This window comes from Leptodactylus fuscus, chromosome 8, assembly GCF_031893055.1.
Source record: "Leptodactylus fuscus isolate aLepFus1 chromosome 8, aLepFus1.hap2, whole genome shotgun sequence".
In the NCBI taxonomy this organism is placed as follows: Eukaryota; Metazoa; Chordata; class Amphibia; order Anura; family Leptodactylidae; genus Leptodactylus; species Leptodactylus fuscus.
Genome location: NC_134272.1, coordinates 18,985,032 through 18,999,351, shown reverse-complemented (window position 1 = coordinate 18,999,351; position 14,320 = coordinate 18,985,032). Strand labels below are relative to the sequence as shown.

The 14,320-nt window shown below is 41.2% G+C and overlaps 1 protein-coding gene across 1 annotated transcript in view; it reads left to right on the top strand.

The window, feature by feature from the left end:
- Window positions 1-943: 943 nt before the first annotated feature.
- Window positions 944-14,320, top strand: part of LOC142217156 (uncharacterized) — a 36,567-nt gene continuing 23,190 nt past the window's right edge. Inside the window, exons 1-7 of the mRNA XM_075285347.1 lie at window positions 944-1,123; window positions 5,110-5,454; window positions 5,889-6,182; window positions 7,446-7,550; window positions 8,219-8,596; window positions 9,204-9,506; window positions 13,762-14,112. Of these exons, the coding sequence (XP_075141448.1) occupies window positions 1,009-1,123; window positions 5,110-5,454; window positions 5,889-6,182; window positions 7,446-7,550; window positions 8,219-8,596; window positions 9,204-9,506; window positions 13,762-14,112 (1,891 nt within the window). The 5' untranslated portion in view covers window positions 944-1,008. The remainder of the gene's footprint in view (window positions 1,124-5,109; window positions 5,455-5,888; window positions 6,183-7,445; window positions 7,551-8,218; window positions 8,597-9,203; window positions 9,507-13,761; window positions 14,113-14,320) is intronic.

The following is a 14,320-nucleotide window of genomic DNA, read 5'->3' as shown; positions in this document are numbered from 1 at the left end:
TCTCTCTTGGCGCAGCCACAGTTTATTGTCCCCCTCCAGCTGCCCTAGTTTAAACTGAGGTCAACCAGAGGGGAACATTAACCTGGCATAGCTTTAGAGGGTTATTAAATTGGGGGCAACTAGAGGGGGACATTAACCTGGCGTAGCTGGAGAGTGATATTAAATTGGGGGCAACTAGAGGAGGACATTAACCTGGCGTAGCTGGAGAGGGATATTAAATTGGGGGCAACTAGAGGGGGATATTAAACTGTGGAGTTAGTTGGTGGGGGAAATTAAACTGCAGACCCCTGAGTATAATGATCGTAGGCCCGGGAGAGGTAAGAAACATAAAAAACACTGTTACTTACCTCTCCACGATCCGGGCAAGCCTCAGGCCTAGTTGTCTGACGTCTCTGACGTCACATGAACCCGGCCATGTGACTTCCGACGTCATTGAAGAAGGACGACAGCGGAGGCCGACAGCGTAGGAGCCGGGGAACAGGTAAATAACAGTAGTTTTTTATGTTTTTATTCCCCCGGGTCTCCAATTATTATACTCTGGGGTGTGAAATGTAGTATAATAATTGTTTATGGGTGTCCACAGTGGAGCATACTACTGAGTGCAGGGGCCACTAAGGGACATAATACTGTGTGCAGGGGCCACTATGGGGGATAATACTGTGTGCAGGGGCCACTATGGGGGATAATACTGTGTGCAGGGGCCACTATGGGACATAATAGAGCGCACAGGAATGCGGAGGAGGGGGTCGGTCGGTGTCGGTTGGGGGGGGGGGCCATGTCAAAAGTTCGCGACGGGGCCCCGCCATTCCTAGTTACGCCACTGGGTGGGAGGGAGTTAGTTTAGCTGTCAGCAGTCAGGTGTCAGCAGCTAGTTGTCAGGTGTCAGCAGTCAGGTGTCAGCAGCCAGATGTCAGTAGTCAGGTGGACTATTGGTGGACTACCATTAATCTGGTGTTTGACTAATAGTTCTCATCCCTTATTCTCCCCCTCCTTCCTCTGCTGGCATCTATGGACTTTGAATCTTATTTTCACTTTCACTTCGGACATTATCCAGCTGTTTATGCTTGTGGAGTGCAAATGGCGGAGCTCAGAGCTGTAATTCTCCTTGCAATATGTCTCACACGTAAGTACAGGAATTATTTTGGGATATTAGTGCTGGGGTACACGAGGGCCGGGCAGAACGTACTTGTAGAAGAGGAAATATCATCATACTTAGAAGGCAGAGCCCTCTATCCCACTGTGCCAGTCAGTCATTATTAGTATTATGTTTGTTTATATATTTTTTGTACCGTATGTAAAGCATCATAGAATTATATAATAACTAGCTATAACCTGCGACTTCGTCCGCTGTTCCCTCACCCTTGCACGAACCCCCCCCCCCCCCACCTCAGTTGTATTGCAGTCTATGGGACTTGCAATTAACTTGCAAGTTCAAACACCCTAGGAGGGGGCAAATACAATATAAAGAAAAATTAAAAATCACATATATATATATATATATATATATATATATATATATATATATATACAAAAAAGCAGGCAGCACATAAAAATTGTGAAAAATAAATATAAAGATCAGTGATATATCTCCAAAGTGAACAAAGATACATTACAATATAATACAATCCAGCTTAATGAGCCAAGAAGAGACAAGTGTGAGAGTGTCATTAGTTTAGATACCTGATAGAATCCAGACATGGGTAAGGCTTGGTTCACACATCAGTATGCCATCCGTCCGTTTGAATTCAGTTTGAGACTTTAAAACGGACTGATGCACATACTGATTGTATACTGACACCTTTTGATGCTAGTAGCAAATGCTGTCTGTCCCCTCCTTTTTAGGCTGAGACAATTACCCAGAGAGACCAGATTTTGGTCAAAGTTCAATGTTATAAGTGATATCCAGAGAAACATACACAAGTATAAGTATATTAAATGTAATTGTATAAGGAGAAAAGCCATATATAGGCGAGACAACATGACAACATGCACTATAACATCACATACACGTAAAAAAAACCTTTAAAAATGTTTTTCAATACAATATCATTGGTCTGGATGCATTCAGGTAAAGAAGATGTTCTTCCATATGTGTAATAATCACACAAAAGGATAAACAGGTGATCCGTCATAAATGTGTAGGACATCTCTAAAAAGACACAAATTATATGAATATAAGAATAATAGCGCAAAACATTAGAATACAGAGGACGAGGAGAAGAAGACACCAAGTGGCTGTGCGGGCATACGAACCACTCCTGGTGCAGTTATGTTAGACCCGAGGTTACGAAATCCACATTAGGACCCTTAGGTCGCAAAGTGTCTAACCGATGGATACAGTCAAGTTCCTAGTGTGGTCACCTCCTAACCTCGATGGTGGAATATAATCAATGATGGCACATGTCAACTTTTTCTCAGTGTGACGCACACCTACAGAATGTTTGGACACTGGTAACTTCAGTTTTTTTTTATCTGAATGGTATAACAATGTTGGTTAATCCTAGTTTTAAAATCTAGTGTGGTTTCACCCACATATAATAGATGACATGGATATTGTAGCATATAGATCACATGATCAGAATTGCATGTCAGAGAATGATGAATATTATGACTCTTATTGGTAACTGGGTGTGTGAACTGAGAACCCTATGACATTAGGCCGCAGTTCACACAACCAAGACAGGGATAACACCCCAATCTGGGTTTTGTAATGAATGTCTGTACACTCTTTAAGGGGATTAGTGTCAGAGTATACCAGCTTGTCACATAGCCTAAAAGCTCTGCTGTATGAAAACAAAGGCAGGATTGTAAACTCTGGGATCTTTGGCAACAACATGAACCAATGCTTCTGTATCACATTACTAAGAAGTCCACTCTCCTCAGTGTATGTAGAAATAAATGGAATATGTGAGGTGTCCTTAAGTGTTAAACCTCTGAAAAACTAATGAATCAATCCACATGTACGGTAAGACAATATGATAAACCCTTATTGAGTAAACTCATTCGCAAGTGTGTCAATATTTTGGAAGATATATTTACCACGGTTGTTTCTTTTTATGTCTCATTCCCAGTGTGGTAACATCCGGGGTTCCACATTGTCTCCTAAGGGTGAATTCACACTGAGTAAACGCTAGCTTATTCTGAACGTAAAACACGTTCAGAATAAGCGGCGTCTAAAGCAGCTCCATTCATCTCTATGGGAGCCAGCATACGAGCGCTCCCCATAGAAATGAATGGGATGCTGCTTTCACTCCGAGCAGTCCCATTGAAGTGAATGGGGAGTGCCGGCGTGTACGCTCCGGCATGAGCAGAGCTTGCCGTATACGCCGGCACTCCCCATTCACTTCAATGGGACTGCTCGGAGTGAAAGCAGCATCCCATTCATTTCTATGGGGAGCGCTCGTATGCTGGCTCCCATAGAGATGAATGGAGCTGCTTTAGACGCCGCTTATTCTGAACGTGTTTTACGTTCAGAATAAGCTAGCGTTTACTCAGTGTGAATGCACCCTAAGGCTGCATTCACACAGAGTAACGCCAGGCGTCATTTGTGTGTAATTTGTGTGTCTTTTACGGCCGTCATAAAACGTTTACATAGAGTTCTATAGGAAAAGACGGCTGTCATTTACGGCCGTCATTTACGGCCGTCATTGTAATGACGGCCGTAAATGACAGCAGTAAATTACGGATGTCTTATCCTATAGAACTCTATGTAAACGTTTTATGACGGCCGTAAAAGACACACAAATTACACACAAATGATGCCTGGCGTTACTCTGTGTGAATGCAGCCTTATACCCCCTCTCCTGGTACATTTCCTGTTGGCATGGATGTACCGGGAGTGAACCCTAAAAAAAACTTTTTTTGGAGTTATATTGAATGGGACAAGTCCTTTTCCCATTGGTGAGCACCCTATGCCTAGACTGGTGCGGTCATATATGGTTTTTTTGTGATATATATTTGCTCAAATCACCCCCATATCCCTAAAATACATATAAAACATAAACATTACTGTGAAACACATACACATTAGGTATCCCTGTGTACCCCCGGTTCTATTTACATTGGTGAAATATTATATTATTATGTTAATGAATATTTTGCAAATTTTTTGCTTCAAAATTTTTTTTTTCCTATTTTCCTCCTCTAAAACCTTAGTGCATCTTATTGTCCAGTGCGTCTTATAGTCTGAAAAATACGGTATCATACCGAGTATATCACCATCAGCTGTATAGTACTGTAGGCACACCAGGATTTGGGTAGCACAACAGCTTAGTAGTTATCACTATTGTCTTGCAGAGCTAGAGTCCTGGGTTCCGACCAAGAACAACATCTGCAGCCATCTTTATGTGGTTTTCCTGAAGAGAAACTCTGTCTTCGGGCCAGTTTACACAGAGTTAATGCGCTCGCATTCTGGCACGTATACACGTGTCAGAATGTGAGCGCTCAAAATAGATCACATTCATTTCAATGGGTCGTTATAACGCCCGTAATTTTGCGGCCGCAAAATTATGCGCGCAAAATTACGTGCGTTATACGCCCGTAATGACCCATTGAAATGCATGTGATCTGTTTTGAGCGCTCACATTCTGACACGTGTATACGTGCCAGAATGCGAGCGCGTTAACTCCGTGTGAACTGGCCCTTCCAGTGTATTCCTATGGAACACAGAATGAGGCTGTCATAAGAATACATTGAAAGACTGAATTCTGCTTGAATGACCTGCAGGCAGGTAGTGGGGGTCACTTTGTCTACAGAATTACTCAACTAGTAAATGTAACCCTGATACCACCAATGTAGAAAGGAGTGGGACAATAAAAAAGTGAGTCTTTATGTCTTTCATTGTGGTTTTCATGTCACATATAAAATCTCTTTTTCAGTTGAATATTCAACCGAAAATAGCAGGTCCGCACTCCTTGGGTTCCATAAGATATAACTTTTAATAAGCCATTAAAAGCTCACACGACAGAACAAATTTGTGAAAAAGTTTAGAAAAGAAGACACATAGTGCTTAAAACCGCCGACGCGTTTCGAAGCTTTCCAGCTTCATAGTCATGGCATGGTTTTGGAGCATACTTACATGGTGAGATCGAGACTTTTTCTCTTTTTCAGTGTTGACTTCTACTATCTTCACCTTGGAAGTCTACGCTCCATCTTACCGAAAAGCAGAGCTGAGAACCAATGTCATGTTACCCTGTAAATTCAAAGTGGGCAGAAATCCAGTAACTCCTCAGTACGTCGCCATTGTGTGGACATATCAGGGACATGTGGTAGCAAAGTACGACAGCAAAGGACTTGACAACCAACTCAGGAAGTATATTGATGGAAAGAACATTGCAGAAGGAGCTGCTGATTTATACATCCGTAATGCGTCTGTCAGTGACATTGGAGTATATACGTGTACAGTAATCTACAGCCAAAATAGGATTGACAAGGATGTTGATTTTACAGTTTATGGTAAGTTCATCCCCCCTGAGATGACAAAGTGCTGCTAAGACTGTGTCCACTGAGTATAGTGTCCAGGTGGAACATTGAATAGAACCGCTCATCAGTCAGATCTGTCAGATTCTTGTATAGAAGTGTAGGGGTCACCGTAGTTGCAGCTGGATCCTGGCCCATAAGCCAGGGGTTCTACAGGTCACCCTTACCAAACTAAAACTGATGAAACGTCTTTGTTCTTCTTCTTGATATCCTTTCATTGTTTACAGTCTGTGTATTGTAAATGTATTACTCTGGCCCTCCGATGCCCTGGAATAAGCATCTGCTCATGAAGAAGATTTGTGATACATAGCCTTCCACAGTCAGAAAGAAATGATCTTTTTAATTGCACAAATCGCAGTATGGGGTGTACAATGTCGGGATCTTCTCACTTGATGGTATTTTTCTTACAGCTCTTCCTTCCATCTCCGTTCTTGAGAGAACTAATGTAGACAATAAGCAACAGATCTTGTTGTGCACTGTGACTGGATTTTACCCTGAACAGATCACTGTGCAGATGATAAAGGATGGGGCAGATGTCAGCAGCTCCGCCACAGTCTTGTCATACAAGGATACTGATGGGACGCTCTCCATCCAGAGCTCATTGATATTACCGTCCACAGAGGAACTAAAATCCTTCACATGCAAAGTCCACCATGAATCTCTCAGTGCACCCATACAACAAGACCTCCAGCTGGTGAATAATGGTGAGCAAAACATCTTACATACTAGAGTCATGTCATCTATGGTATTTAGGTGTAGTTGTTGTACATAGGAATGCTTTTCAGATAATTTTAGACTCCATTCAGAGAGGTCTCGGTAGGAATCTCGATCCTTGTGTTAGTGGGCGGTGATAGTGAGAAGATCTGATACTTTTGCAGGAGCAGCAATACACCCGGCACGCTTAAAAGGTATCTCACATATCAACTCAGATCATTTTCTCCAACTTGTTAGTAACCATTTTTAGACAACAAAGGAATGTTAACGTATCTATTAAAGCCCCCTATACAATGGTATTATTACATGGGGTGTGATATAGGCTTTGATAGACTCCTGTGCTTGTCTTCTGATATATATATATAAGGTATAGTTAACATGAAGTTTAGTTTTTTTGTATGTATCCCCCGGGAATCTGTCCTTTTGCAGACCCAAAGAACGGAAACCTGAATACTAGTGTGTACCTAGCGTAAGGTGAGTATCACTGATAGCTTTGTGGGGTTACATAGCTGGCACAGTGCTGAAGAAAGTCAACAGGTCCATCCACAATCTGTATTTTGTCTCTATGGCAGTAGTTCAGTATTACCGTATATACTCAAGTATAAGCTGAATTTTTCAGCCCAGTTTTTGTGCTGAAAAAGCCCCCCTCGGCTTATACTCGAGTCAGCAAAAAAAAAAAGGGGGTGGGGGTGTTCTATGACCGGCCACAATATTAATGTATAGAATGTCCCATAAAGTAGTGCAAAAAAAAAGTTCTAAATCCCTCCTTTCCCTAGAATACATATAAAAGTAGAAAATGACTGTGAAACACAAACACATTAGGTCTCCCTGTGTCTGACAGTGCCCGGTCTACTGAATATAGGGTATCTGCAGTGCTCCTGTTCTGTCGGGAAGGGGTTAATAGGAGCACTGCAGATCCCCTATATTCAGCCAGGCTGAATTCCAAGTGGGGGAAGAAAAAACAGTCCTCAAGCTCAGGGAAGGGGCAGACAAAAACCAAAACATCCCCCTCCCCTTCCCCAGCACCTACTGCACCCAAAACCACAATTTTTGAAATTTTCCAGTAGCTGCTGCATTCCCCCCCCCCCCCCCCTCGGCTTATACTTGAGTCAATAAGTTTTCCCAGTTTTTTGTGGTAAAATTAGGGGCCTCGGCTTATATTCGGGTCGACTTATACTCGAGTATATACGGGGTATATACAGAGTGGACATAAAATAATAAGAGTGAAGTACGTTATCTCTTATCTCTTTCAGATGATGGTGGTTTCGGCGTTGGCCCAGTGGTCGGAGTGGTCGCTGGAGTCGTCATATTAATTGTGTTCTTAGTAATTGCTGCATTTCTATATAAGAAGAAACGGGGTATGTTACAGTGACCTCACCATGTTTGTCAGTGTCTTGTCCACATCCTGGCGTCTTGGTGCTGCAAGATGAAGCTATTCTAATAACTATGGAATGTGAATGAATAAATGAATGGTTTGTTTGATCTTTTATTTCATCTGTTACTTTACAATGGAAAATCGATCAATAGTCTGTGACCTGCAGCTTCTCCGCTTTATTTTCCGAATCCTCTATTTTAGTATTTTAGTGGGAGTTACTCTGGTAATACCATAAATATATATTATGGGATTTCAGTTTACACAACTACCTAATGTTATATGTAATTGGTTTAGGTGTACACTTACATAGACCCCGTTGTTTCATCAGACATTGTATAAATGTATAGTATAGGGGATTATAAGATACCAGTTAGCATTGTAGCCTTGCAGCAATGGAATCCAACCAAGGACAACATCTGCAAGAAGTCTGTATGTTCTCCTGGTGCTTACTCGGGTTTCCTCTGGGTACTCTGGTTTCCTCTTCCTCTTTGTGACTATGCTCTTATCCGCCGAGTATTGGAGTGTCTGATCTGTGATAGTTCTCCATAAGTAGCCTGGCTCTGATTTGTGGCTCCATGGATGGTAAGACGTAGTGCCAGTTCTTTTTTCTTACTATATCCCATATAATTAAAGTCCTTATGTTCTAAACAGGATCCTCAGAAGTTCTGGTATATAAAATAAATGGCACTAAAATGATAGACGGTGAGAATACCGCCCTGTATTGTACCGCTTGTAACTGTTCTCCGAAGACCCAAGTGAAATGGATCATCAGAAACAAACATGGCACCACATGTGAGATCACAGAGAAGGAATCGGGAGATAATGAGGAAGAGCAGCCACTAATGTCCATGGAGTATAAGATGTCCACTGAGAAGGCGGCCAGCCAAAAAAGGAAGTCTCTATGTGACATTACTGCCAAACTGTCCTTCATTCCTACAGTGTCCAGACATCTGGGGTCAAGTGTGACCTGTAGGTTTATTACTGATAAGAAATCTGAGGAGAGAACACATGAGATCAAAGACATTTATGGTGAGGAGTCTAAGAAGATAAGTGTGTCATTGTCTCCTAGGACTTGTATTAGGCTGACTCAGAATTATATACTCTAGTATAAGCCGAATTTTTAAGCATAGTTTTTGTGCTGAAAAAGCCCCCCTAGGCTTATACTCGAGTCAATAAGTTTTCCCAGGTTTTTGTGGTAAAATTAGGGGGGTCGGCTTATACTCGAGTATATAGGTACTTAAAAACAAACAAACAGTATCCAGTGACCCCTTCTGTTTGCTTTCTTTTCCCAAAATCTTTCCTTTACTTTTAATTTCTAAATTTCTTCCCTTACACTCTTTTTATACGGCCATAATATTCATATATATGCATATTACTTTTGCAAACTGTCTTCTCTTAAGATAAGATAAGATAAGATAATCCTTTAATAGTACCACCATGGGGAATTTCAATATGTTACAGCAGCATGGTAATACAATAATAATACAACAGTAGACAGCATCAAACACAAGCTTGTATCATGCAGCTATGTCTATGGGTTTGGCAGTCATGACCTCTACAATTATGGTAATAGATTTAGTTACTATATTAGTGTAAGTATTGAAGGTGAGTTACTTAAATATATTGTATTCTGCAGCTAAACCTCAGTTCACGGAGCCGGTACAATTCACCATTACTGACCAAGGAGACATCCAGCTGGCCACCACTTTAGGTAAATTCTATCCTCAGCCATTACAGATCAGCTGGACACCTAACAGAGGTCAGACACAAGAGAAAATCCCATCAGAAGAGGAGGTCATGAAGAATCCCGAGGACATGTTTAACCTCATAAATAAATGTACGGTTTCTGGAGAAATCTTCAAAGACCCGACATATAAAATCATTGTAACCTGGAAACATGAATCTATGGACAGTGATCAATGCAAGATTTCTGTGAAAGGTAAAAGCTTCTCAGTTCAAAGTCTGTTTATTATTACTTATTTTATCTTACAACTAGTAGTATAACATAGTAGATGAGATTGGATGAAGACTTGGGTCCACTCAGTCCAAATTATAAACCTACAGTGTTGATCCCAAGGAAACCAAATAACACCATGAGTCTGATGCCAATTACTCTATGTCAAGGGGAAAAAAATCCCTTCCCAGAATTTGGCAATCAGCAAGGGCAGATTGGTCATGTATATCACTGGGAAAATATCCAGTGGCCTGACTGGAATATGGGCTAGCAAGCTGCCTTCCCTGACTGCCACCACTCTATAGCTTCAGAGCAGAGGTCGCTGGCCAAGACTGAGAGTATGTGTTAGACGAATCATGCGAGATTCATCACTCTTAATTCGCCAAGCAGTTTAGATCGGACTGGACAGATCCAAACCGAAACTACTATTATAGTCTGAGATCTCATCAGACCTCCGTGTATAATATTCAGAAGCCCAGAGGAGGTGGTAAAACATAATAAACAGTGTTAATCACTTTTTCTGGGCTCTGGTGCAAGTCTTATGGCCTCTTCTGGTCTTAGAGAAATCATAAATCATGTCAGTGAGCGGCGCGCTTATGCCGTAGGGGCCCTACCACTGTATTTAATCCTTTCAGAACCTGTGGGTGAATACCATCAGGACCCCTTAACCACTTCCGGACCGCCCATAGACTATATACGTCCGGGAAGTGGTTGTCTAGTTCTGACCGGACGTACCTGTACATCCACCAGAACACAGCAGCTGCACGGAGATCGTGTAGCTGCTTTCACTAGGAGCTGGCTGTAACTTCAGCCGGAGCTCCCAGAGAGAAGACAGGGCAGATTTATTACCTCCCCTGCCTTCTCGATCGCTGTGTATACAGCGCTCAATGAGTGCTGTATACAAGGCTATGGACACAGCCATAAATCAGCTGCCCTCTGACCCGGCAGACATGTGATCCGCCGGGAGCAGTGTCCTGCCAGAGCTGCTGGGTCCTACAGGACTCAGATCAGCTCTGTATACTGTGTATAGCAGCGTGCAGGAGGCTGGGTTCCTCCTGTAACTGAGGTTAAATGTACCAGCCACAGTTATAGGAGAAATCAGCCTCAAGTACAAAAAAAAAAGTGATCAGATGTCCCCAAAGGTCTCTTATCACCTTATGGGGACACAATCTGTAAAAAAAATAAAATAAAAATATAATAAAAAAGTTTTTAAAAAATGTAAATAAAATAATAATAAAAAATAAATAAATAATACGCTAATAAAACGCCGTTATTAAAGGTTATAGCCCCGCCCCAGACGACAGCATACAAAATAAAAATTACCGTAACGGAGAGGAAAAACTATTTTATAAAGTTTTTCAGTGACACTTTGTGTTACTAAATAAAAAAAAAATTATAAATTGAAAACCAGACACAATTTCCCTCCTATTTTGTTTATATTTTCTTGGATATAAAAAAAATTAAAACACATTTGAAAATAAAAATAACATAAAAATAAAGCCCTATGTGTCCCCGAAAAAAGACGTAAAAATTAGTTGACTAAGATATACGAGAAAAATTTTACAGACCTCAAAAACGCACATACATAATAAACCTAAAATTTTAATTCACAGAGCTATATGAGGGCTTATTGTTCTTCATATTGGTAGCATTTAATATTCTGTAAGATGTACTGTGAAACTGGGAAAAAAAATCTGAATGGGGGGGGTAATGGGAGGAAAATGGCGTTTGTGTGACTTTCTTATAGACATTGTTTTTACAGTGTTCACTTTGCAGTGAAAATGTCATCTGTATTCTATGGGTTTGTACGATTCTGGGGATACCAACGTCATATACAGTCATGGCCAAAAGTTTTGAGAATGATACAAATATTAATTTTTACAAAGTCTACTGCTTCAGTTTTTCTAATGGCAATTTGCATATACTCCAGAATGTTATAAAGAGTGATCAGCTTAACAGCAATTACTTGCAAAGTCAATATTTGCCTAAAATGAACTTTATCCCCAAAACACATTTCAACATCATTTCAGCCCTGCCTTAAACAGACCAGCTAACATCGTTTCAGTGATTGCTACATTAACACAGGTTTGGGTGTTGATGAGGACAGGGCTGGAGATAAATCTGTCATGATTAAGTAAGAATGACACCACTGGACACTTTAAAAGGAGGCTGGTGCTTGGCATCATTGTTTCTCTTCTGTCAACCATGGTTATCTCTAAAGAAACACGTGCAGTCAACATTGCACTGCACAAAAATGGCCTAACAGGGAAGAGTATCGCAGCTAGAAAGATTGCACCTCAGTCAACAATCTATCGCATCAAGAACTTCAAGGAAAGAGGTTCCATTGTTGGCAAAAAGGCTCCAGGGCGCCCAAGAAAGACCAGCAAGCGCCAGGACCTTCTCTTAAAAGTGTTTCAGCTGTGGGATCGGGCTACCAGCAGTGCAGAGCTTGCTCAGGAATGGCAGCAGGCAGGTGTGAGTGCATCTGCATGCACTGTGAGGCGGAGACTCTTGGAGCAAGGCCTGGTCTCAAGGAGGGCAGCAAAGAAGCCACTTCTCTCCAGAAAAAGCATCAGGGACAGACTGATATTCTGCAAAAGGTACAGGGAGTGGACTGCTGAGGACTGGGGTAAAGTCATTTTCTCTGATGTTTTTCGATTTTTTTGGGACATCTGGAAAACAGCTTATTCGGAGAAGACGAGGTGAGTGCTACCACCAGTCTTGTCTCATGCCAACTTTAAAGAATCCTGAAACCATTCATGTGTGGGGTTGCTTCTCAGCCAAGGGAATCGGCTCTCTCACAGTCTTGCCTAAAAACACAGCCATGAATAAAGAATGGGACCAGAATGTCCTCCAAGATCAACTTCTCCCAACCGTCCAAGAGCAGTTTGGCGATCAACAATGCCTTTTCCAGCATGATGGAGCACCTTGCCATAAAGCAAAGGTGATAACTAAATGGCTCAGGGAACAAAACATAGAGATTTTGGGTCCATGGCCTGGAAACTCCCCAGATCTTAATCCCATCGAGAACTTGTGGTCAATCATCAAGAGACGGGTGGACAAACAAAAACCTACAAATTCTGACAAAATGCAAGCATTGATTGTGTAAGAATGGACTGCTATCAGTCAAGATTTGGTCCAGAGGTTGACTGAGAGCATGCCAGGGAGAATTGCAGAGGTCCTGAAGAAGAAGGCTCAACACTGCAAATATTGACTTGCTTCGTTAACTCATTCTAACTGTCAATATAAGCTTCTGTTACTCACAATATGATTGCAATTATATTTCTGTATGTGATAAAAACATCTGACAAACACACATAAAAACCAGAGGGCAGCAGATCATGTGAAAATATAAGATTTGTGTCATTCTCAAAACTTTTGGCCATGACTGTAGTTGTTTTTTTTTCTAACCCCTTAAAAAAAAAATTCTAACTTTAAAAAATAAATCTTTGGAATCGCCATATTCTGAAACCCGTAACCTTTTTTTTTAATATTTCCATGTATGCAGATGAATAAGGAGTCCCTTTTTGTGTGGCCAGGTGAATTTTTGGTTATACCATTTAGGGGAATGTCTAATGATTTGATCGCTTTTAGTGAAAATTTTTCTGGTAGGCGAAATGGCGAAAATATGGCGGTTTATATAGTTACATAGTAGATGAGGTTGGATAAAGACATTAGTCCATCAAGTCCAACCTATAACCCTACAATCCCCTACAGTGATGATCCAGGGGAAAGCAAAAACCCCATGAGGCTCGTGCCAATTGCTCTATTTCAGGGGAAAAAATTCCTTCCCGACTCCAAATCTGGCAGTCAGTATAAAACCCTGGATCAACATGTCCTTAAAATCTACAGACCATAACCTGTTATATTTTTCTCTTCAAGAAAGGCATCCAGGCCCACTTTGAACTTGTTCAGTGAATCTGCCATCACCACTTCCTGGGACAGAGAGTTCCAGAGCCTCGTTGTTCTTACTGTGAAGAATCCCCTTCTATGTTTCTGGTGAAACCTTCTCTCCTCCAGACGTAGAGGATGTCCTCCTGTCACTGTCACTGGCCTAGGAGTAAAAATATCCTTAGAAAGTTCTTTGTATTGTCTTGTGATTTTTATTTCTGCTATTGTTACCACAGCCGGGTGTTTTCAGACATGGAGAGGTATAATTTGTCTGTTTATGCTTATTTTATTTCATATCTAGGGAATGGAGGGTGATTAGATTTTTTTTAATGCCTTTTTTTTTTTGCAGATCTTCCTTGGCGCCCCCACATTAGAGACTATATAGAAAGTATTACTGAGGATGATAAGATTATTTTCAAGTGCCTAGTGTCAAATTATTTCCCTGACGCGTTGACAGTGAAGTGGTTTGAGAAGAGAGAGGATTGTCCAGATTTAATAGAAATTTCAGAATCTGAGAAATATACAATCCCACAAGTTATATCAAGCAGGACGGACAAGAAAACCTTCATGGCAATGTGTTCTCTGTTACTGAAGAAATCTCTATTGACACAAGAAAAAGTGGAACTAATCTGTAGAGTGGATCATCCCAGATTGGAAAAACCAATAGAGGCCAAAACGCCTGTGCAGCTCCGAGACAACGGTAAATCTTGTCTACAATGTGAAAGAAGTCCAGTTAGTTTATATAGAGGTTTAGTACTATAAAGGCCCGTTCCCATGATGTAACACGGCGCTCATCCTGACACATAAACACGTGTCAGAGTGAGCGCTTCAAAACAGAATCCCATTGATTACAATGGGTTCCGTCTTACGCGCACTACACATTGAAATCAATGGGAGGCTTTTTAGTC